General features: G+C 33.6%; 1 protein-coding gene across 8 annotated transcripts in view; it reads left to right on the top strand.

Annotated features, from left to right (window-relative positions):
* LOC145261109 (ephrin type-B receptor 2-like) overlaps nucleotides 1–24680 on the top strand; it is a 320628-nt gene that overhangs the window by 215228 nt on the left and 80720 nt on the right. For all 8 annotated transcript variants that reach the window (XM_080119333.1, XM_080119326.1, XM_080119329.1 and 5 more), the window contains exons 4-6: nucleotides 2356–2511; nucleotides 18984–19164; nucleotides 20197–20321. In XM_080119333.1, coding sequence (XP_079975459.1) covers nucleotides 2356–2511; nucleotides 18984–19164; nucleotides 20197–20321 — 462 coding nt within the window. The remainder of the gene's footprint in view (nucleotides 1–2355; nucleotides 2512–18983; nucleotides 19165–20196; nucleotides 20322–24680) is intronic.

Here is a 24680-nt window from a genome sequence, read left to right as displayed (position 1 = left end):
CTGCACGCCTGTGGAACTGTCTTCTATTTTCCTGCTTTCCAGTTGACTACAATATGCTTGTCTTCAAGTCCAACATAAACAAGTTCTTGATGAGCTGTTCCACTTAAGTTTACAAATTTACCGAATTTCCATTACTAACGATTACTATATTGTCAAATTGACTACTGTACACTTTTTAACATTTGTCCTCCAGTGGTCTTTGGGCCTTGCTAAGTGGTTATGCCTATGTAAAAAAAAAGTTGATTTTTTTTAAAATACTACAAATGGTTTAAAATTGGAATACTAAAATTTTCTTAATATGTAGCATAATTGCTTTTATAAACTCTAATAAAACAATCATGGTCTTACACAATTCAGTCTCTTTTCTAAAAATATTCTGAAATGCAACAAAATCCATAAATTATCAAGTATTCGTATAAAAGGTTAATTCGTTTTATTTATGATGTAATTTTCATTTGTAAACAAATGGACCATTTAGTTATCTCGCATACTTCCCTAGTGCCAACTGAAAAATAAACAAAATGTAGAATAAAATCATAAAGATAGTCTGGAATTTTCTTGTAGTATTTGCGTTTGCTCAGAACAAATAATTCTGTGTCAAATCCATTGGTTTGCTTGCCAAACCTTCAACTAAACCATTTTTCTTCCGTCTGCAAGAAAAGGGAGACATTTTCTAAAACTGTCTTTAGGTGACATTTCTCGCGTTTTCCCAAGCTCATGATTTATGTGATTCTTGTTCGTGAGAATTTTTAGTTTGTCCATCTCCCCTTCTCTAAATTACGACTTTCTTTTCGTTTTCAAACAAAAATTAATTTTTATTCTTTTGTATTTTATACATTTAAAGGTCTTACTAAAAAAATGAAAAGTCATATTTTATTCTTCGTTTAAATTTTATTTGTTTTGTCTTTTAAACAATTATTTTCTTCTAATCTCAATATTTTTTGTCGCAATACATTTCAAGATAAATTTAATAAATTTTAATTATTTCAAACAAAATTAATCACCTCAAACAAGGCATATTACCACCGAAATGTAAGGACTATTAGGATTAGGAAATAGATTTAGAAGCGGTATTGTAAGTTATGCAGCAATGTGTTTGTGGGCATAACATTTAAATGTCTTCATGTTGCACATTCAGAAAACAGGAAGTGAATTTCAAAGGCAAGTTGGCCAACGAAACAAGTTATTAGAGTAGAAAGCTTTTTGGCATCTGGAGATCTCTACACTGAAGGGGTGTGATTTCGCTGCTAGTTGGGGTGGTCGTGGGTACTTACTTTGAGTGCACACTTTGTTAAAGTACTGGAAAAAAACAAGCATATGGATGCAGTATAAATTTACTTGTTTGTCAATATTTCTCAACGCTAAAAGCTATTCGAGGATAAAATTTGATGAAATGTATAGATTACTGAATGGTGAAAAATATGAAGGGATTGAAAATCATGAATGAAATTAACAAAATTTGATTACCTATCAGGACGTTTTATGTTGAGTATTTGGTAATAAATTTGAAGACTATCAACTTGTAACCCAGATTGAAGCAGTCCGGTGATAATGGGTTATATAAACAAGACTTTCTTAGAAAGAAAGTCTGTCCACGGAAATTAAGTTTTATGTTAGGCAAACGGAGGCAAAAATGAACATTCTTAAATTGTTCTAATGCATACTTTTTGAAATAATGGAATTGTGCTATATTCGGATCTAGTTCTCAAAAATAATATGGGGAAGGTATAGATGAGGGGTAAAATGATATTCATACACATGTGATAAGTATTGAACGATTAACGATTCACTTGCTACAAAATCTGAACTCGGCCAGCCAATCTCATAGATGTTGATTATCATTTCGTAACAACAAAAAAATGCCTTTCCCATTGCAATAAAATGGTAAGTAAAAAACCTTGTTTGTAATATGTCAGAAAAGTAATGTAGCTTTAACAATAATCAGATTGATAGAGAAAAGCTTAGTATGATTTGTGAATATGAATGTCTGTGTACACAAATGCACCATTTTGCTAATAAAGTAGATATTACCTGGCGTTGCCCAGAGCTCTTTCACTTTTCATTGTTGTAAATAAATGAAGGTAACTTTGTAATAAGGAATATCGAGTTATATCCTGTAATGTGTCATCCATATAGAAATAATTCCGATCCAGTAAAAGTATATTCTAGAAAGTAAATCAAATTATATTTTTCTGATTTATCAACATGCTTTCATGATTAACGAAAACAAACGAGCTAGAATCAAGCATTGATTTTGCTGGTAGAAAGCTAGCAATTATGAAAATTAAGAGACCAACTTTACTTTATATAATAGATATTCAATTCAAAAATTCTAAATATATCTTTATTTTTCAGAATGTCCTGTTGGAACTTACAAATGGCATGCCTCAAACGAATTATGTCGGAAATGTCCACCTTTTTCTTATGCGAACATGGAAGGTTCTGAAGAATGCACTTGCGAAGACCAGTATTATCGTCACAAAGATGATGACAGATCCTTGCCTTGTACCCGTAAGTACAAATTTTAAACTTTATATAATGATCAAATGTCATATTGTATGTACAAAAAAATTATAAAAATATTGCAAGTAAGTTGCACATAAATGCATTATTTCGATTATTCAGAACACTGTTCTCATCTTGCATGCTATTCACACATTTCAGCCGATATAACTCCGGGCTTCTTCAGATGTATCTTGTCGAACTCGGGAATCTGCATGGAACTTGAAATAGAACCCGAGGTGTAACAGATATACCATGTAAAGTTTAATTGAAAGTGCCACATTTTTAAGGGTTGAAGCTTCAATCCTCAGTGCAGGCATTACAAAAATACAACTCCAAATTTAGATTTCTATTCAATCGTGGCTGACGAAACGATAGAGTTCTACCTCTGTGGATTAAATATCTGGTTTCATTCGAAATTTTGTGCTGATTCTAGAGTTTTGCAGCAAGATTTATCAGTTTGACAAGATACACTTAAAAAAGTTCAGAGGTTACGTTAGCTGTAACGTTGTTTGAATAACATTCAGGATAAGTATAGCAGTGCAAATGATCAAGTACATCCAAAAAAAATCGCAAATATTGCATTTAAACGTTTCTTTCATTCTGTGGAGGAATTCTTCAGGCAACTTACAAAAATTAACGTTCAGAATCCCTTTTATATTCATTTTTATATTCATCTTCCATTAAATCAATTTTTATACCCACTCACATTAATCACACACATCTCTTGTTCCCATTAGTCAATCCAGTATAACTGATTCTCACTAATGTGAACTTCAATCATGTTAAGTGGAGACTAATTACATCAGCTATGATAGTTATTGTTGGGTTTATTTTCGTTCAAAATTTTTAATGACGTTATTTTTAGTAGGTATCTTAAAGAAAAGTTTATTCTATGCTTACAATTCATAGCAAGTTCACTTTTGCGGTTTACTAACTTAATCTTTTAGTTTCTTACTTAGAATGTATCTACACTGATAGTTTAAAAATTTATGCATTTTGGATAACTTTAAGATTTTTTTTCTACAATGAGAGAACGTCTACCCTTCGTACCTTTTCAAAATAAGTATATAGTTTTGCAATTAGATATTTTCTAAAAGCTAATGCAGTTTCTACTATGTAGTGTATGTATATATATATGTGTGTATGTTTATACACATGTTTAGCTAAACTTTGAGACGTTTCAGCTGGAACTCTTAAGAATTCGGCATCATCACGCAAATGAGAAATATATATATATATATATAGAGAGAGAGAGAGATTACATATTTATTTTCTTACTAAAAGTTAAAATTAGATTATTGAATAAAATAGTAAGGGCCTTAAAGTCAAACTTAATTAAAAATAAGTAGTAATATTAGACCTCTAAACAAATTGTTTGAACTCAAAATTCATACTAAATTTGTTAATGTAGCAACAAATATTAACATTGTTTACCAATCAGTTCTGAGCGACAATCTCCTGGAGATTGGAGGTGTAACCCTTACTACAAGCGATAATTATTAATAGCATAATTCATTAGCACTTTTACCTTGTCATGGTTGTCTGTATTTATTTCTGAATTTGACAAAAAATCCAATTACAGAAAATTGAACTTTGAAAAGAGGGGAAGGTAGAGCATCGTGAGACAAACCAATAAAATGAGTATAGTAATGTGTATGATCAAATAGAAAATTAAATTTGTCCAAAAAAAATACTGTAAATACAGATCTTCAAACATGTTAATTCAAATTCTTTCCTTAAATATATTTCCCATTTAATTAGTCGGCCATGACACTTTCAAATTATCATATAACCTGATTTTCAAAAAATAAAATAAAATTGGTGGCGCAAAGTGATGGTTCGGCTTTCAAAGCCCCTTTTACACACACTACTTTTTTTCTGCCCTTCTTTTGTCAATATTGTCATCCCTAATATTTGTCTTTTGAACAAACCGAACCCGTCCTACTGTGTTTAAATAGTACAAGGTAAATAAAACCTCCCCTCTCATCAAACAATGTTGTCTTTTACTATTGACAAGCTATTTCTGTGATAGCTTCTTCCGAAAGCAAAGCTTTTTTTTATTTTATACTTCATATAACTGCCATAGATTAAGAAGAACGTTGGCTCATTTGCATTTGAGATTTGTACCACTTAGTTATATGCAAAACTCTGCTCACTTTTGTATTCCTATATATCCCTTTCTTTCTATACTTTAACTATATGTATATTAAATACATAAAGTTATCTTGTCGGATGTCTCATATAACGTCTAAATAAAAATACATCAGACAAATCAATATTTTATTGTATAGTCATATTTAAAAAAAATATAAATAAAAAATGAGGAAACTTTAAACATAAGTCATAACTCATTTTCAAATAAGCTCCTCACATTTAGATGAGCTATTGAAATCATTTAAAATCGTCTCAATTATAATAAGCATCTTAGTTTGAATAATTATTTCAGGAAGGTAAATTATATATTCATAGTGTAAAGAATCGGGTGAAGGTATCCTTTCCACCTTTCTATCTCGCTTTGTCTTCTCGATCTCGCTTTGTCTTCTCGATCTCGCTTTGTCTTCTCGATCTCGCTTCGTCTTCTCGATCTCGCTTCGTCTTCTCGATCTCGCTTCGTCTTCTCGATCTCGCTTCGTCTTCTCGATCTCGCTTCGTCTTCTCGATCTCGCTTCGTCTTCTCGATCTCGCTTCGTCTTCTCGATCTCGCTTCGTCTTCTCGATCTCGCTTCGTCTTCTCGATCTCGCTTCGTCTTCTCGATCTCGCTTCGTCTTCTCGATCTCGCTTCGTCTTCTCGATCTCGCTTCGTCTTCTCGATCTCGCTTCCTCTTCTCGATCTCGCTTCGTCTTCTCGATCTCGCTTCGTCTTCTCGATCTCGCTTCGTCTTCTCGATCTCGCTTCCTCCCCTCGATCTCGCTTCCTCCCCTCGATCTCGCCAACTACTCTCTTTAAATATCTTCATCTTCCTTTCTCTTTGCTACTCTTTTATCTCTCTCATTTGTACCTTTCCCTCTCTGAGATTCACTTTTCTTTTCTTTCTCTGCTATCTACCTACCACCTCCTCCATCTCAAGACGTTTCTGTTTATTGTTTCACCGATTGTTGTATAAGACACTTGATCAGAGAGAAGCCTTGCTTCCTGGAGAGGCCGATGTGAATAGCCGATCAAAGATTCCTTGTTCACTCAAGCCCCCGGCCGTAAGTGATTATTTTCCCTTTGTCATTTACCATCTCAAATATTTCTAAAGCATTCCTATCGCTCTTCTGTTTATGACCGACGCGTAGTTAACACCTGAAATGCTCGACACATCCTCTGGCACTTCTCAGGTGAGCAAGGCAACATTTTCATCGGAACGGAATCAAATCACATTCAAAATCTCGCAAGAATAATTACTGAACAAATAAGAAAACGGCAAAAAAGATTGTTTTATAGTTTTTGTTTCTCCTATTGTTTGCATTCTTTTTTGCGCTCTCCCTCTCTTTCTCGTTCTACCGGAGATCTCCTCCTTCTCTCTTTCTCGCTCTACCGGAGATCTCCTTCTCTCTTTCTCGTTCTACCGGAGATCTCCTCCTTCTCTCTTTCTCGTTCTACCGGAGATCTCCTCCTTCTCTCTTTCTCGTTCTACCGGAGATCTCCTCCTTCTCTCTTTCTCGTTCTACCGGAGATCTCCTCCTTCTCTCTTTCTCGTTCTACCGGAGATCTCCTCCTTCTCTCTTTCTCGTTCTACCGGAGATCTCCTCCTTCTCTCTTTCTCGTTCTACCGGAGATCTCCTCCTTCTCTCTTTCTCGTTCTACCGGAGATCTCCTCCTTCTCTCTTTCTCGTTCTACCGGAGATCTCCTCCTTCTCTCTTTCTCGTTCTACCGGAGATCTCCTCCTTCTCTCTTTCTCGTTCTACCGGAGATCTCCTCCTTCTCTCTTTCTCGTTCTACCGGAGATCTCCTCCTTCTCTCTTTCTCGTTCTACCGGAGATCTCCTCCTTCTCTCTTTCTCGTTCTACCGGAGATCTCCTCCTTCTCTCTTTCTCGTTCTACCGGAGATCTCCTCCTTCTCTCTTTCTCGTTCTACCGGAGATCTCCTCCTTCTCTCTTTCTCGTTCTACCGGAGATCTCCTCCTTCTCTCTTTCTCGTTCTACCGGAGACCTCCTCCTCCTCTTTCTCTTTCGAATGGAGACCTCCTCCTCCTCTTTCTCTTTCGAATGGAGACCTCCTCCTCCTCCTCCTCCTCTCTTTCTCTACCGAAGGTTTTCTCTTTTCTACCGGAGTCTTCCCCACGTCTCTTTCTACCAGAGTCTTCCCCACGTCTCTTTCTACCAGAGTCTTCCCCACGTCTCTTTCTACCAGAGTCTTCCCCACGTCTCTTTCTACCAGAGTCTTCCCCACGTCTCTTTCTACCAGAGTCTTCCCCACGTCTCTTTCTACCAGAGTCTTCCCCACGTCTCTTTCTACCAGAGTCTTCCCCACGTCTCTTTCTACCAGAGTCTTCCCCACGTCTCTTTCTACCAGAGTCTTCCCCACGTCTCTTTCTACCAGAGTCTTCCCCACGTCTCTTTCTACCAGAGTCTTCCCCACGTCTCTTTCTACCAGAGTCTTCCCCACGTCTCTTTCTACCAGAGTCTTCCCCACGTCTCTTTCTACCAGAGTCTTCCCCACGTCTCTTCCTACCAGAGTCCTCCCCACCTTTGTCTCTCTCTCTCTCTGTACCGGATGTCTCCTGTCTCTTCCTACCTCTTTCTTTCTACCTACCGAAGTCTAGTTTCTTTTTTTTTGTTACGGAGGTTTCCTCTCACGCTTTTCTGGTGCTACCAGATTTAAGTTACTGTGTCTCTTATCTAAAATGCACCGAACATTGATATTTTTTTTTTTGTTTTCTTTTGCAAAACTCTTCTTTTTTTTTATTTAAAAAAATTTTTGCAAAGCGAATTAGAAAATTTTTCTCTACAAAACAACCAAACCAAATACCATGAATGAAATTTGAAGATATAAACAACTTGAAGCATTAAAAGTTTACAGAATGACTGGAGACGACATTAAATAAATCCGAAACTAATTTATATACCGTAAAACAAAACCTCTTTTTACTGTACGTTTTTTTTTGTCTTCATCTTAATTCTTTTTCGCTCTGCGGATAGTCATCTCTAACAATTTGTATTTTCTCTATTCCCACCTTATAAGTAACCTTTCAATTTATCTTTCTTCATATTTGCCACCTTCATTACATTTAGTCTTTTGATGTCACTGTTTTATTTTTTCTTAAATTAGTTTTTGTTGTTCTATTCGAAACAGATCACACGTTATGTCATGCTGAGTGATTTTTCAAATCTCGTTAAAACCAAATTAAAAATTCATGAATTTCCACATCTACCCCAGCCAAACACTGCACTATACAATCCTCTACCCGACATTTCTTTTTCATTTCTGTTAAGATTTTTTTCCGATTCCCATTTTATTATTTTTTATCTGTTTTTTTTTTCACAAAAAAGAAACAAAAGTTAAGTCTAAAAATAAAAAAGAACCAAATTTCCATAAAAGAATGGCCATTTTGAAGAGATGTTCTCATCCATGTCATCGGCTCATCTGTTTCTAAATAGCGAAAGGGTCAAGAGGTAAGGCTGAAAACGTCGTTGATTTACGAACGTGACACACTAACCAACCATCTATTACAAAAGTGACCGGAATGGCTTCACCCTAATCACCTCTAATATCTGGGGCATTGGTAGTTGTAAAAATTGTTGTAATTATTCTCGTGAAATTTCCATATTAATTAAAAGGCACATATTTACAGCCACTTGTAATTTTACGCTGATGGCTAATAATACCAGCATAAATAGAGCCGGCTGATTGGCTCTTGTTGTGACTAAAACGGCTACCCACCGTTGCCTGTAGTGGAGAATAAGAAAATAGTATTTTTAAAAAATGCTATATTCTCTCCCCCTCTCTCTCTCCATATATATATATATATATATATATATATATATATATATATATATATATATATATATATATATATATATATTTCTTTGTCTCTCTTGGGTTTCTCATATACAATTTATCTCTATGCACATATATAATATATATAATTATTTCTCTCTCTCTCATATATATATATATATATATATATATATATATATAATTCTGTTACTCTCTCATTTATATATGTGTCTCCGTGTGGGAAACATACACACACAGAAATATGGCCTTCCTTCATTAAAAAAATCTAATTAAATACTAGCTATACATACCCAGCTTTCCTCGGAAGGCTTTTTACTTCCTCTATGCATTCCCAATTATATGTGTATGTGTGCATTGATCAGAAATAAATATTACAATCAACGCAATTTCGTTCAATAAAGTTTGCTAATATATGTAGAAATCACTAACTAAAATAATTGTGGCTTTTATTATTGTAACTATCCATACCACATATCATTCGACTGATTTTACTTATATAGAAGATGTTAAACATACTTTATACCCAAGAAATGTTGAATAAACCAGCTGATTTATAATGTTTCATATGTGTAACAATTAGGCAAGAACAGATGCTGTTTACTTAAAAATAGTTCCTTGTTACGATTTAAAAAAAAATCCAAGTAACTTTTTTTATGAAGTTTCTGTCGATTTTTTTTCTTTTGTCCCCAAGTGCAGCAATATGATTTCGATTAACCTATTTTTTGTAAAGTTTATACTTTGCTTGAAAGTGACAAAATTAGGCCTCAATGCAAAAAATGAATCAGCTGTTTTTATTTTGTTTAATTTTTCTTTCGCATCTTTTGTGAACACTGAGTTCGATTGGTAGTTGTGCCTGTGTTCTGAGCAAATTAGGTTAGCGTATTGATTGTGACCTTAATTAGAGTTAAATGCATGTCTTGTGTGTTGGGGAAGTCTCAGAAAATTAAACAACAAATTGAATTTTGTATTCATATCACCAAACAAGGTTGGAGTGCGAACGCTGGAGAATCGGAATAAAAATAATTTCTTGTTCACCAATTTCGATTCCTTCCTCGTATCTTATTAGACTTTTCTTTTTTTCTCTCTCTCTCTCTCTCTCTCTCTCTCTCTTTTATTTTAGTCGCAACGTTCTTTTTATATTGCTGGTAATTCCTTCCCCTTCCTTTTATTGCTCTGATTACCTCCCATTTCATTTTCTTTTTCTGATATACCCTTCTCTGTCTATCTATCTCCTCAAGAAAATTGCTTGTTTAACGGTATATCAACTATTTTAAGGTTAATGTCGAACTCAGCAATTAAAAAAAAAAAATTCATGCTTCAATTTTTATATCTTCTAATATTGACTCATGCTGTTTGGTTGTTTCGTAAAAAAGAAATGGTGCTTTTGTTTTTACTTTCCAGGACGTGATTAAGTATTGCAAAGGCAAATAAAATCAGAAATGTTTGGTGCATTTTAGGCCAGGAAGTTAACATCCTCAGACAGCCTAATCTTTTATCATATGCTATTTCCAGAAGAAACTCTTCAATCAAAATCTTAAAATGTCAATATAAATCATAAAAATATTACCAGTACCGCTCTACTTAAACTATTGAACACATTTATATTCATACTCCTTACCAAAGTTTCTAATATTTTAGAATTTGATCAGATATGTGTGAAGATAGCAAAGACGGCTAGTTAATATCATAAACAAAACCATGTTTGAAACCTATGATGTCATAGTGATTTTATCAAATTTTTTGTGACATTATTAATATATAAATGTTATACTTTTTTTTGTTTAAATAATTGAGGATTTAAATAAGTTCCGATTTATGAGGCATTGAATAATATTCCTGACAGTTTCCTACATATATCCCGTTACTTACCATAAATAGATCTTAAGTCTCTTCCTTCAACGAGGTTAATTTATTGGCTGCTTCACCCTAACCCTTTAGACAGAAGTTAAAATCTGGATTTGGTCTGAGAAAAAAGAAATTGTGCGACTAGCAGAAAAGAATCAAGGATATATCAGTAATTCCGCCATCTTGTAGGGCTTTCCTTATCACTTAATAATTTCCTTTATTTTTTTATCTTGTCTAATACTACAACTCGATTATTTTAAACCATAAGCCGTTCTATTCGGAATTACTGATATATCCTTGATTCTTTTCTGCTAGTCGCACAATTTCTTTTTTCTCAGACCAAGTCCAGATTTTAACTTCTGTCTAAAGGGTTAGGGTGAAGCAGCCAATAAATATATAATTAACTCCTGCTTGCAGTTTATTCTAGTGTCAATATGGAAGATATTCTTTTAAAGTTTTATTTTAAAATACTTTTTTAATTTAATTAAAATTGTGAAATATTTTTTAAAATATTCTAAAATGTCTGCAAAATAAGTTATTTTAATTTTGTGAAAAATAATCGATTGCTTCAGAGAGAGTGCAAAGTTTATAACAGACGGAATCCGAATAGAACGGCTTATGTTTTAAAATAATCGAGTTGTAGTATTAGACAAGATAAAAAAATAAAGGAAATTATTAAGTGATAAGGAAAGCCCTACAAGATGGCAGAATTACTGATTGTATGTATTATTTTTAACTCTTACTTTCTCTATTCCTCTCTCGTTCTCTGTGCCTTCTTTTTCATGGCTTCTTTCTCTCTTTTTACCCATTTTCTCTTTCCCCCCTCTGGCTTTATCTTTTGTCTCCAATTAGTATGCAGAATAATGATGTATAGTATTTAAATGTATGAAATGTTTTTAAAATGCAAAAACCAGGTTTTTACATGGTTTTGCGCTCGTCGAATATTGTAATTCAGTAATTGCTGGTAAAATTCATACTCAAATTTGAGCCGATCAACATAGTCAATACTCACAGCTGCTTATATATATATATATATATATATATATATATATATATATATATAGCACTAGTTGTACGTATCCAGGGTGATGTAAAATTATTTTACTTTTAATTAGTCTTTACATTTTTAAACTTATTGTAGAAAAATCATGTTATACTAAGTCTGAGGAGTTATCCACCCTGCTGATTTTTAGACAATTGTTTTAAAAAAATTCATATTAACAAATAACTTTCAGAAAAAATGTTATCTTGCCAATAACATGTTACAACAATAGCGAATAAAAATTGGTGAGTTTTCCAGTTTAAATGCTATTTGGGACTGACTCTGAAAATCCCACAGGATTAATTTGTTAGTTATAGAAAAACCTTTTCGAAAATACAACAGAATCCTTAAAGAGAACATTTACTTTATATCTAAAAGTAAGAAAAAAATTAATATCAAATCTGTAAATCCCATTACTTTTGTTATTGCTTTCAAAGCTACATCCGTTGACTATTGACTTTCATTCCTTTTTCTCATTTTACTTTTCGTTGGCATCGTTACAACTAATTTTTTGTCACCTTTAAATTATGGTATCGTTATTTTTTGTCACCTTTAAATTATGGTATCGTAATTTTTCATTCATTTTATTGTATTGCATTTTCTCTGGTAGTAAAAATTCCCTCTTCTCTGCCTTGTATACCCGGGATATATACGTCACTTGCACCTGAAGCAATCACCTCTAACAGAAACTCTACCTCTTTGTTTGAGACTTTTCAAGCTTTAATCAATTTTGAAACATTATCTATTTAATAGATTTCAGCTTTCATTGTCCCATAGAAATTCTTAATCAATTCGCATCTGGATTATTTGGACTATTGTTCCCATCTTGGATGGTAATTTCACATTTCGGCTATGCAACCTCCAACCCTCAATTGCACGTTGTCTAACTCGAATCTTTGTCAAACTCTGGAGTCTGTATGGCATTTCAAGCAGAACACTTACTTTAATCCATGGTGTTAGTTTGTTCTATTAGCTATGTGTTAGGATTAGGGTATGACAACAGAATATTCTTTTCATTGTTTTGACTCTCGAGTATATATCCGACACAGTTAGACACGGTTAATCAACCGAGAACCACGTCACTCTATATAAAAGCATATAAGATATCAACGGATATACACTTGAGTTAAACTACTGAAAAGAATACGCTGTTGTCCTAGCCCTAGTTATGTTGTATGGAAGTGAAACCTAGATGTTTCCTCTTGTTTGATGAAGTTCAAATGCAGTGTTACCATTGTGGACCAAGGGAAGCGTCTATTAGTCATGTGTATTCAGTGTGATGATGCATGATAGTGAAACCTGGTCAGTGAGGGTTAAGTACGTGCGTTGCATGGAGAGAAATAGAAAAATAATACGACGAATGTGCACACCAATCTTCAAGAGAAGTGAAAAGGGTAAATGTGGGAAAAAGATAAAGATATGGTCAGATCTCTTAGCTTGGAAGTCAATTTCTAAAACTTATCTGACACATGCTGCATGTAAAATTGAAGTTACACAGAATTTGATAATGATGTGTATTTATATTTTTTTTAATTTCGTACAAATCTGTCTATATATATTTCGTTTTGACATCTCGTCTTGGAAGATTTATTTCCAGTTTTATTTTTTTTTATTTCACGAAAGCATAGGAAGAAATTTGACGAATGCGTGTGCTTTAGGTTCCTGTTCGAGGTTGTGCAAGGATTAACTCGAACACTGTTAAAAACCAGAGATCATATTCTTCCCTTATGCCCTTTTTCCGGGGGGGGGGTAATGACATCACCGTAAGATCTCGACAACCAGATGTTTCTGCTACTTTAGGCTTGTTGTAATTCTGAAAGGAACCTGGAAGCAATAACCAAATCTTAGAAAAATGCAAATTTTCGTAAATAATACTGACAGTATTTCTCCAGCCGGTGCAGGTTGGTTGGAAGTTTTCTTTGGTAAAATACTTATAAAAAATCGTAAAGTTTAAATTTTTGACTTGAAACAAATATTTCAAATATGAGATCAATTATAAAAAGAAAGTCACGGTTGTGGTTTTCCTATGTGAGATAAGTATTGTGTGTCCCAAAATATTCTATCTATTTTTATAGTAATTCAAATTTGAAAATGGACAGTTTATTATGGGACACTATGTATTACTTAAAAATTCATGCTTAAAAGAAAAAAAAAAACTCCTGAAACAAATTATTCAATAAAAACATTTTTCTAAGCAATCGTTGACACAGACTGATGGGTCTTGGCTAGCCGAGGGTAACCAATTATTCCCCCTCCCCTCTACATGTTTTCCTATTTCATGGTGTTGCCATCCTTCATCCTCCCTTTTCCATCCACCCTTTCAAATTATCTAAGGAGTTGATCTTGTGTTAGAAGTAAACAAATTAGATTCCTTATCCCTCCTACCCATTCTCGGTTGACCTGTTGAACTTGCTGGCATTTCCAGAATATCATCCTCATTTCACCCTACACATTTCACCAACCCCCTCCCCCTTTATTACTCCCTTTCTCTATTGTCTCTTAAATCACCCTCCCCATCCCATGCACTTCTCTTTTCCTTTCTTTCCTTCTTTCTCATGTTTTAATCATTTTGGGTCTTTTCTTCTAAACTTTACCCCCCCCCAAACATGCTGCCACATTAGGTTCACCAATAATAAATCAGGACCTTTATCGGGAGTGGAGGGGGGGCTGCGTCTGGTTAAAATGGGAATGGGTGGGGCACACTACTGGGTGCTGAGAAGCAGCAAGTCTGCGCACACAAAGATAAGAAGGACCAGGTCCAGGAGCCATTCCAGTGTAGAGAGGTCAATAAGCTTTCCTCTGCACCCAACCAACTGCTTTATGCTTAGTTGAATAACCATATATATATATATATATATCCATGATATTATGTGAATTCCAGCTCTATCCAACCATAGCGAATGACTTTGGTCATGTTCCTCTTTCTTTTATTCCCTTTTTAGATAGGGTTTGGTATGGGCTTAGTCAACCAGCAAATTACTTACTCTGCTTCAATAAATCTAGATGAATATATTTTTCATTGAGGAAGCCATTAGAATTACACTTGGCTGGACCATTTCCTTTTTTTTTTTTTTTTTTTTTTTTTTACAAATAAATATATATGTGTATATATATTTATATATATTATATACTCTCCTTGTGAACTAATTTTAAGAAAGCATTCTTTTTTGTTGACTATTTAAATGAAGTAAAAATTGTTCACCGTGACGTGATCCTTATTTCTAGTTGTGTGTACATAGGGATATTTGTCTGTGTATGATTTAAGATTTTGTGTATCTTGTAAGTATACATTCGTATGGACGTACGCACACGTGATATATAGTTATTCATAGTTGTATGACGGTTCTTTAGTGTGGTGAGACACAGTATATGTTTCAAGCTGAAATCGTTTAACCGGCCATGTGACAAAGAAATTATTTTCTACTTGTTTAGAGTACGGACAACAAACAAACTTGATTCTATTTTGAAGAGTAATGTTTTACGCTAAGTGGCAATCATTATCTCCTTACTTGAGATTAACTTATGAGTGCGAACTAATATATATATATATATATATATATATATATATATATATAGTCCCCCACATACAGTACTGTTTCGCTGTTTCACAGCTCATCAGTGCGGCTAAACAGGCAACTACCTAAAGCCAGGATTGAAACCCGACCGTCTGTACGACAGTCAAGGCTCCTAACCATTATGCTATTGGCGGCTGCTGAGCGAGTAGTGAGTTTAACAATGTTTTTACATCGTCCAAAATACCTCAGCGTCGCTTATATGCTAATGGTAATTCGTGTATCATTTCTCAATATGCTCAACTCAAGATGAGGAGCATTATAATCATCCACATACAGTACTGTTTCGCTGTTTCACAGCTCATCAGTGCGGCTAGACAGGCAACTACCTCAAGCTAGGATTGAAACCCGACCGTCTGTATGACAGTCAATGCTCCTAACCATTACGCTATATATGCACAGATGGCTGTTTCGTTATATCATTGCTCTGCAATGTGGCTAGACATCATTGGACAAAGATTTGAAACTCGATCGCCAGATTACTTGAAATTCTTATCAGCAGTTGGACAATTTATTCCTGCAGTTTTATGTGCCCACCGACAATAAGAGAAATTATCTCTATATTGCATGAACACTTATCCATAGAACTGTGCTAATCATGAATAGTAATGCTTTGTGCTAAGTTAATTATCCTACATGAAAGCTCAACCTCGAGTGTGATGACCATTTAAAATGATTGTGAAGGGTCAAGAACAGTGCAATGACCAAGAAGGGAGAACACTATCCATGCTTCCCTAATAATGTGAACAGCACTGGAGTCTTGATGAAAGTTATTGACACTCAAGTTACAGAAAACATCAATGGTTGTTATCGGGGTAAAATGGTAAACGGATGTTGCAAAAACAATAAAAGATTTTCAACGGTATCGAAAGCTGTAGAGAGTATGTGAAATCTGGAGAATTTTGTTCTCACTGAAAATCCAGAGAACTTGTTATTGCCAGTGAGCAATAACTATTAATAACTGGTGTGTAAACCGATTGATAACAAATTTTGTATTCGTCTGAATCCAAAACTTTGCTATTACTTCGATTAATTATACTATTGTACTATATTTTAAGGTTTAGTGCAGTTTATCAGACTTATGTAATAACTGTAAACGCTCATTTTGGAGAGGGTGACGTGCTATAGTATCTGCTTCGCGTCATGATACCGTCCCTCAGGTATTACCTCTTCCTGTAAGAGTGTGTATGTAGTATATGCTCATTTATGTACATTCCTAGGCATTATGTTCTCCTTTGGTTTGGAAAAGTGTAATATTTATTACTAATGGAACTTTTGTATTTGTCTAAAACCTAAAGCATACTATAATTATTGTATGATTTTCAAATGTTCAATTCAAGAGGATACTGCAGTATCTATTCTGCAGTCACGACATCATCTTAGGCATTGTCTTGGGGTGTAAAGGTAGTGTAGTATCTGTTTGGTTATAAGTTACCTTCTCCTTTTTGGAGTGGTGATGTGAGGTTATTGTAATATCTGTCCAATCATGATACTATCCTCATAGGATTTACATTTTTCTTAGTGGAGTGAGGGATAATGTATCTGTCTGAGGTCATGATGCAATCTTCCTAAGGATTACCTTCCCCATATTTGAGGAAAGAGATAGTGATATATTCACAGAACTAATATAAATCTTATGAACAAAATCAAAAGAATTTTCTCTTGCTAGCTGAGAATAAATAAAAAATAGATACCCGCAAAAAAAAAAAAAAAAACGAAAATAAGCAAAATCCAAATATATATTGAATTCACTTGAAGGCTCTTCAATCAAATTCGTGGTTCAATATAACGCAATTATGGCAACGCACATTGGTGTGACAATATCAGTGCAAGAAAGCTTCAGCAATTTCTTTCTCTTTCTCCTTTGCCTCCTGTATTCTTCAGTCTTCACCAACCTAGCATCTATTCTCTGATAGCAGGTGTTTTTTGGGGAAGTACAGTGCACCGACCCCCTCTTACCCCTTTACGTCGCCTTACCTCTCCTGCATCACTCGAGCATCGTCGCAGCTGATATTCTTCTGCAGTAGCTCTCGCATTGAAACTATTGAGGGCACCATCTTTCTCTTCATCCCCTTGCTTTCAAATTTCTTCCTTCTATCCAAAGAACTGCATCATCTCTGCCTACATCTGGCAGATACACTGACGGCCTCTTTGATGTTCAAGAGTTTATAGGAGAGAGGGGGAAGGCGGTTTGAGATTCGCTTTCATTTTTTTTCTTTCAAGGATAAAACCAGATTTACAGAGTGAATTATCTTTTTGGAACCATTCCTTCGTGTAAATTTCTGCTTCTTTCTGTTTATATTTGTTTAAATTTAAATTATTTTTCAATGAATTTTCTCTTTTTCAAATCGATGGCAAGTGTGAAATGTGACTAATATTAAACTAGCGAGGCTTCAACAAAAATATTTAAAAGAATGAAGATCATGTAGGAGATTAAAAAGTTGATTAAAAATTTGATTTGATTTTTCATAAATGAACGTGTTAAAATACATTTTTTTTATGCATGTAATATTTTTACTTTTTGAATTTAAAATAGTTTAGTCATATTTTATGAAGGTTTTTTTCAAAATTTGAATTAAAACGGAGAATTGGTCAACTGAAATTTCCTTTCATTTGTCTTTACGCAGTGGCTTTCGAATTAAATAAAACCCCATCTGTCAAATTCTTATAGATAGACGTTGCTACATTTTTCCATATTTTTTATGAGGTTCTAGTGATGCGTTTTCAGGGTCGACTAAGTGAAGAGTCAATCTGGCATGTGTATTCAGCGTGTATAACAGCGAAACCTGGTCACTAATTTGAGGACGTGAATTGTATGAAAAAATAAATAAATAAACGTGAAAATGATAATGTGACTGTATAATGCGATTAAAGACATCCTTATATCTGACGAGTTTAGAGGAAAACTACATTTGGACAATATGGACAGATGTGTGTAGAACAGGAGCCTTTAATAGTATGGTCACACTGAAAGGATTGATAGAGAATTAAGGGAGTTGGATCAGTTGGGGGTGTCATGGGGCAAGAAAAACATGTGAAGAAGTAAGAACGATGTACTTGAGAGAAAGAGGGCTAAATAATTTGCCAAAGACAGCTTATTTTCGTGGTCAGTTTCTAGATGCTGCCAAACACTTGCCAACATGTAAAACAGACATTGAAATAATTATGATTATAATGGGATGATCCTTAATGATATCTGAATAACTAACGACAGTCAGATATTATTTAAATCAAATTTTTTAAACGATCTTATTCATATTTTTAAATATATTTTTGTTAAAATATATTATTACCAGTAAAGTGAATTTATTTGTCATCCAACTATACTAGAAAATTTCCCACCAGTGCCCTACATCTCTACAAGATCACTAGTCCCCCATAAAATTGCTACATCTGCGCTGGTGCACCAACCACTATCCTCTTAGATATGACCCTCCCCCCCAAAAATATCTTTAATCTTATAGGTCTCGCATTGTGTACTAAGCCCCAGCTTCAGTTCCATTTCATCAGGTTTTTTTGGTTTTTTTTTACAACTAATTCAGTGGTATTAGTTCAAACGAAATCGCTTTACTATTCTTTACTATTCTCTCCTCAAGTCAGCAAAATCTCACCCCTTTACTGTGTTCACAGATGTCAGATAGTTTCTATTTTCAAATTGCTTGCCTTTGTAATTTCCTTCTTTGCTTTGTTTCTTCAATTGTACAAATTTGAATATTCACATGCAAAAATTTGACGTTAAATCTCGTTGCACAACTCCCCACATTTAGTGTCCCAATAAATCTGGTCCCTAATTCATAGTAAGCTCTTATGTCTTATGTACTTTGTTTGGAGTAAATACAAGTAAAGAAAATGTTATTAAATAATCAAAGAGAATTATTACTGACCAACTGAAGCTCTCTTACCGAGGAATACCAAGAATTTGATTAATATTATTTTTTTTATTCATTTATTTTATTTATTTATTTATTTTTTTTTTTTGGTAAAGCACATGTATGTAATTTAGATTTAAAGCAAACTTTGACAAAATGAAATGAAACTTTACAATTTTTTTCTTTTCTTTTTCCTTTTTCAGAACCTCCATCTCCCCCACAAGAGCTACGTATTATAAAAGTAAATACGACCTCTGTGAGTTTGTCCTGGCGTCGACCTGAAAGCAATGGAGGCCGGACCGACCTCAGTTATCGCGTGAATTGTCCCAAATGTGACAAGCATGTGAAGTATTATCCACAAATAAAAGGATTTGTTAACAACAGGTACTTCCACTTATTCTTCCACCTATATGCAAATGTATTGAACGCTTATGCAGATCATGGTAGTAGAGGATGAGAAACTTGTACATGTATTCTCTAACACACACATACACACACACATATATATATATATATATATATATATATATATATATATATATATATATATATAAAATACACACACATTTATAGTATGGGGATACGTTTATGCTACTCTTGAACTACATACTAAAAATATATACCTATTATATTACTTTATATTCCAAAGAATTAATATATATATGAGAGATAGTTTTAAAATTCTAAACATTTTTTCAAATTAAAAGCATACACCAGCACATAACTTTTCAAAGCAGCATTTATTTTAATCATACAAATGTACTAGAAAATTATAAATTCTGATTCTCCTTATATCCTAGCAATCTATTTTCAAATATAATATATCGTCAGCGCAATACAAAATCTTCAATATAGATGCCAGGAATTTCAAACTTCCACTTAAATAAAACCCCCAAATTCTTCGTCATAATTACCTTTTGGAGAATGTCCATTAATTAAAAACTGTATAAGATTGTTATCTCTTTTGCTTGGTTCACTGATCCCCAAAACATATTTTATTAGTTTTGATCATTTATACTCTTGTGATTAAAATACCCTGGACTCTTCATACACTGTTCAATACAATATCTTTGCTCAATAAACAAGAAAATTCGAGATATCTTAATATTCCAAGCAGATACTACCTTTACAGTTTTTTTATTTCTATGTAAATGCCCTTACAAATGCTAAATAGGTCATCTTTCTCACAAAGCTAAATGGTATACACGAAACTAATATTTTCTCCAGTCTTTTTTTAGTCTACATAAACCTGATCATTAGTTTTGACCCTTCTTAAACTGTTCAATATAATGTCTATATTATCAGAACGTTTTAAAATTCTTCAAATTATTTATTTTTAGTTTAGTTTGAGATACGATTTCCTATTTTGGAAAATAGTTAATTCAGAAATATTTTCCTTTGAATTTCTCTTTGCAGTGTTACTTTGACTGGCCTTATTCCAAGTGAAGAGTACATTATTCAAATTTTAGCTGAGAATGGAGTGTCACAAGTCAGTAAACAACTACGTGGCGTCAACATAACAGTTGTCACTGATGCTTCAGGTAGGTTCAGTTTTGATCACATTTAAGCAGGAAATATTCTTTGGTTTTAATCTTTGTCTTCATTTTGATGCTAAAAACGTAATTTCATATGAATATGAATTGTTGGCATTGGTTTCTCTGCATGAACAGAGGGAAAGCTTCATTGTGGCAGCAATGGATCCAACGAAACTTAAACATGAACTACTATCTTGTCAGTTCATGGTGATATTAACTTCCTTTTCACAACTGCGATCATCCCGTGTTGGTTCCAGATTAAAACAACAGGGTTGATTTTCTCAATATGTCATAAGCCTTTGCATACTTGCAATATAAGAATATCAGAATTTGTCTGGATTGTTATTTTCTTCCTTGTTTCTCCCCATTATTTGAAGCGGTTTGGTTCGGGGACCAAAAACGTATGTTTCTACATGCTAATTTCTATGATAGGACTGATATTTTTATAACACGATCAGCCGATCACTGGTTCGTGACCCACTCACGTGTCACACATACATTATGTCTCAGAAACGGTCCCAGGATTATGTGAAGATGGGTCAGTCATTAAGGTCGGAGTATCAAGAGAAAAATCATACCTGAAGTGTTTGATGTGGCTGTGTGGCTCCTTTCCCCAGGAAAACGTCTTGACCTTTGGTTGCATTCGGGTTGAAATCTTCCTTTTCCTCAGGGCCGCCTCATTCTTTAACAAAGACATTTATGACAGACACAAAAAAAACGACACGCGACACAATTATAATATATATTATTTAATCTTAACTATTTATTTTACAAAAATATATATTACAATACAATAAAGAAATTATAATTAATTTTTACAATTAAAACTAGACAATAGGCTCTTCAAAACTAACCTATCCTAACTAGTGTTGAGGGAGAGGCCCCTACCCCCTCATTTATGGAGAGACAGAAATATGCGTGCTCACCTCATGACCGTCCGGACAGAAAGAGGTCGATAAAAGAAAGAGAATTATAGGGCTTCATTTCTGTGTATTCCTCCGCCTACGGCCAAATCACCACCTGGCCATGCAGGGGGAGGGTGCGTAAGCAACTACCAGAACAGCAGCACTGATATAGTGCCACATTTTTATTAATATAAAAGTACTCCTTGGTCTTTCTTATAGAGTTGATGATAGTTTATCTTGAATTTCCTAGGAAGATTTCCTGGATAAAACAGACAGATTTACGTACGTAGAAAAAAATATCCAAATGAATTCAATAAAATTGCTCTTTGTCTGAAGGTGAAATTTGTTGGTCACTGCCTTTAAGAAGTTCCTGATCCTTGTTAACATTTAAACCTTTGCAGAAACAAATATTTCACACGTTCTCGGTATTCCGAGAATTATTTCCCTCTTAAGATATTCCATCTTGATAAATCTTAAATGAAATTACCAAATATTTTTTCTTTCATGCCAAGAATCCAGATACCAAAAATGTCTGCTTTCTGCAAGTCGACACTAAACATTGTTTTCTCGTTGAAGTTATTAATTTGATATTCGTTTCAATTAGATTTCCATTCTATCGACCATTCGATATTCCAGAATTTTACCCTTTTTAATTTTCTTAATCTATTTGTTTCTGATTATCAGTGCATACAAAGATTGATTATTTGAAGATTAAAATGAAAAGCATTTCACCTTTATTTCTGCCGTACAGAAATATTTTTAAAAGAGTAACATTTTTATTTACTATAAAAACATATTTTATTATTGTCTGTGAAACAAACTCCTGCTCTTACTCATTAACACCATATAAATTTGAGTATTTGTTCTCATCTAAGTATTATTCACACGTTTCAGCTACCTTCTCCAGCTCGTGAATCTTCAGAATTTTTAACTGAAAACTTTATTGAATCCACCAGAGTAGCATCGTCTTTTTTTCGCCAGCCAGATGCAGGTAGAGGTCAGACGGAATAAGAGCAATCTACCTCTGTTAATAAATAATTGCTATTCAGAATAAATAATGGGTTTCATTTAAAATTCCGTGCGTACTCCGCATTCAATAAGGTACTCCTGGGGAAGGTCAGAGGTCATATCTAGTGTTAGTATGATTAATCGAAATTAGGAATCGGAAAAATCGGAACTTTTTGGGGTATCGGAATCGGAAAAAATTGCGCCTATTTTCCGATGCCAAAACTGATTCCTTTAATTATCTTTTTTGTTTGATTTTGGTTTCAGAAACATCTTCCACTGCTTTTAGTAATAATAAAATAATATTGATTTAAACTTCCAGTAATACTAAAATCTCTATATAATCTCCACACAAGTGCGTTTTTACGTTTGAGAAAATATATGCACATTTAAGATGTGTTTTTACAGTAATCGAGACAAGATAATATTTTTATAGTTAAATATTGGAATATTTATAAAAAATTGGAATCGAGAATTTAGTACGGAATCAGTAATTTTATCGGAATCGGAAAAAATATTGGAATCGTCTCATCACTAGTTATACCGATCGAAAAGTTATGCAAATAACACTGAAGATGAAAGCAATAGTCTGAATAATCACCTCCTCCTTAAAAATTCAAAAACATAATTCTATATAACTATTTTTGTTTTCTTTTAAGCAGAGAAAACATCTGTGATGCAATGTGATGGTGCATGTGGTCTAGTAACACCAAAAATTGTTAGTGCAATGTTCTTATAACAAAATGAATGTTACTTGCAGACGCATGCAAAGATTTTTATATTTTAATTCTTAAAAATAGCAATAAAAATAATTATTTAAATATTTAAACCGTTTTTAATAATATCCTTCATTGAAATATTTTTGTTAGATTTTAAAACCTCCTTTTAATAAATTAATTTTCTTTCTTTACATTCTAATATTTGATTAATTTCATCTATCAAACCGATAATTGTCCTTAATGAGGCCAGATGGAATCCTAAGACGATTTTAATACCGTCTTTATATTCTGAAAAACTTGATTGTATTGAAATGTTCTTGAATATTTTGTTGTCAGTTTTTATTACACACAATCAAACATTGATTTTATATATAGATCACAAGATAACATTCATGTAATTAATATTCCGCTTTGGGCGTCCTTTATCTTAATCAATAATCCCATTTTAAAGTAACCAATTTAACTATCCATGCGTTACGTGTGATCGTATTTCATGCCATTCCAACGACTATATATCACTTCCTTAATTAGAGTATAATTAGCACGTATTCTCTCATTATAATTGATATATTCTTCATGCAATAGTGGCTAACATATAATGCTAAATATATTTTATCAAAGTGCTCTGAATTACATTAAAACTAATATGCTAGCTGTCTCTACTTGGCGTTGCCCGGGATTAAATATTCAAAAGTCCAAAAAAGAATAAATAGAAAATGTGAGTAGCGATAGCTAAGATTGAACACACAAGCTTACACTGTTCAATCGGATCTGCTACGATTAATTAGCTCTATAGATATGTGTATAGAATGTATATTATATTATTGCAAAAATGAAAATATCAATATTCTCATTCAGATTCCATCTTGATAATAATGCTTAATGTTCTAGATAGCACATTATTATCTGAAAAAATTTCAATAATGACGAATAAAACTTGACATTGAACATCAGCTGTTCAAAAGCAGAATATGGTTTCTATTCTGCCATTGGAAGCGTCAAAAGCAACTTTAATTTATTTTCATGAGGTACACTCTCTAAGACTTCAAGAAGTTGTAAGAAATTTTAGTTTAGTTTTGGAAATGAATTGAGATCAATACATTGAACATTGCTTTTAAATTCAAATTATATGCATTCCTCCTACCCCTGCGATCATTATTTATAACTACAATAAATTGTTTTCAAACTTTATACTAAGATATTTCTTTTACTTTACTTTGCAATTCATTTTCTCTGAGAACAGTATACATTTTCGAAACTCCATGGATGAAGGGAAAAAATATTATTTAACTCCTGTTGTGAACATTACACGATTCAATAAATCATGCAGATTTTTATTCATCATAATTTAGTCCATTAATATGAAAAGGATGAGTTATCAGGTATCAAGTGTCAACGTTCTTTTAGGGGACGACTACTACACAGCGAGACATGATGGAGTATGTAAGTACCTCCACTGGACCATCTGTAAAAAATTAATCATCCAGTGTGGCAGCAAGTCCTGGGAACATCAACCTGAAAGAACAGCTGGAAATGACTTATATACCATATATTATGATCATGTAATCCCTACAGCCACCTACCTTGAAAATGCTGCTATCAAACTTGACATAGTTATATGGAATAAGTCAGAAAGAGTGGCAACCTTGGTTGAAGTAAGTGTAGGTCTGAACAGAGCTGAAAGTGAGAAACAGACCAAATATCAAGATCTCATGTATGATATGAAAAGAAACTGG

This window comes from Euprymna scolopes, chromosome 37 (assembly GCF_053919585.1).
Source record: "Euprymna scolopes isolate OS-2025 chromosome 37, ASM5391958v1, whole genome shotgun sequence".
Lineage (NCBI taxonomy): Eukaryota > Metazoa > Mollusca > Cephalopoda > Sepiida > Sepiolidae > Euprymna > Euprymna scolopes.
Note: the sequence above shows the minus strand (reverse complement) of the source record. Positions and strands in the feature narration are given on the sequence as shown.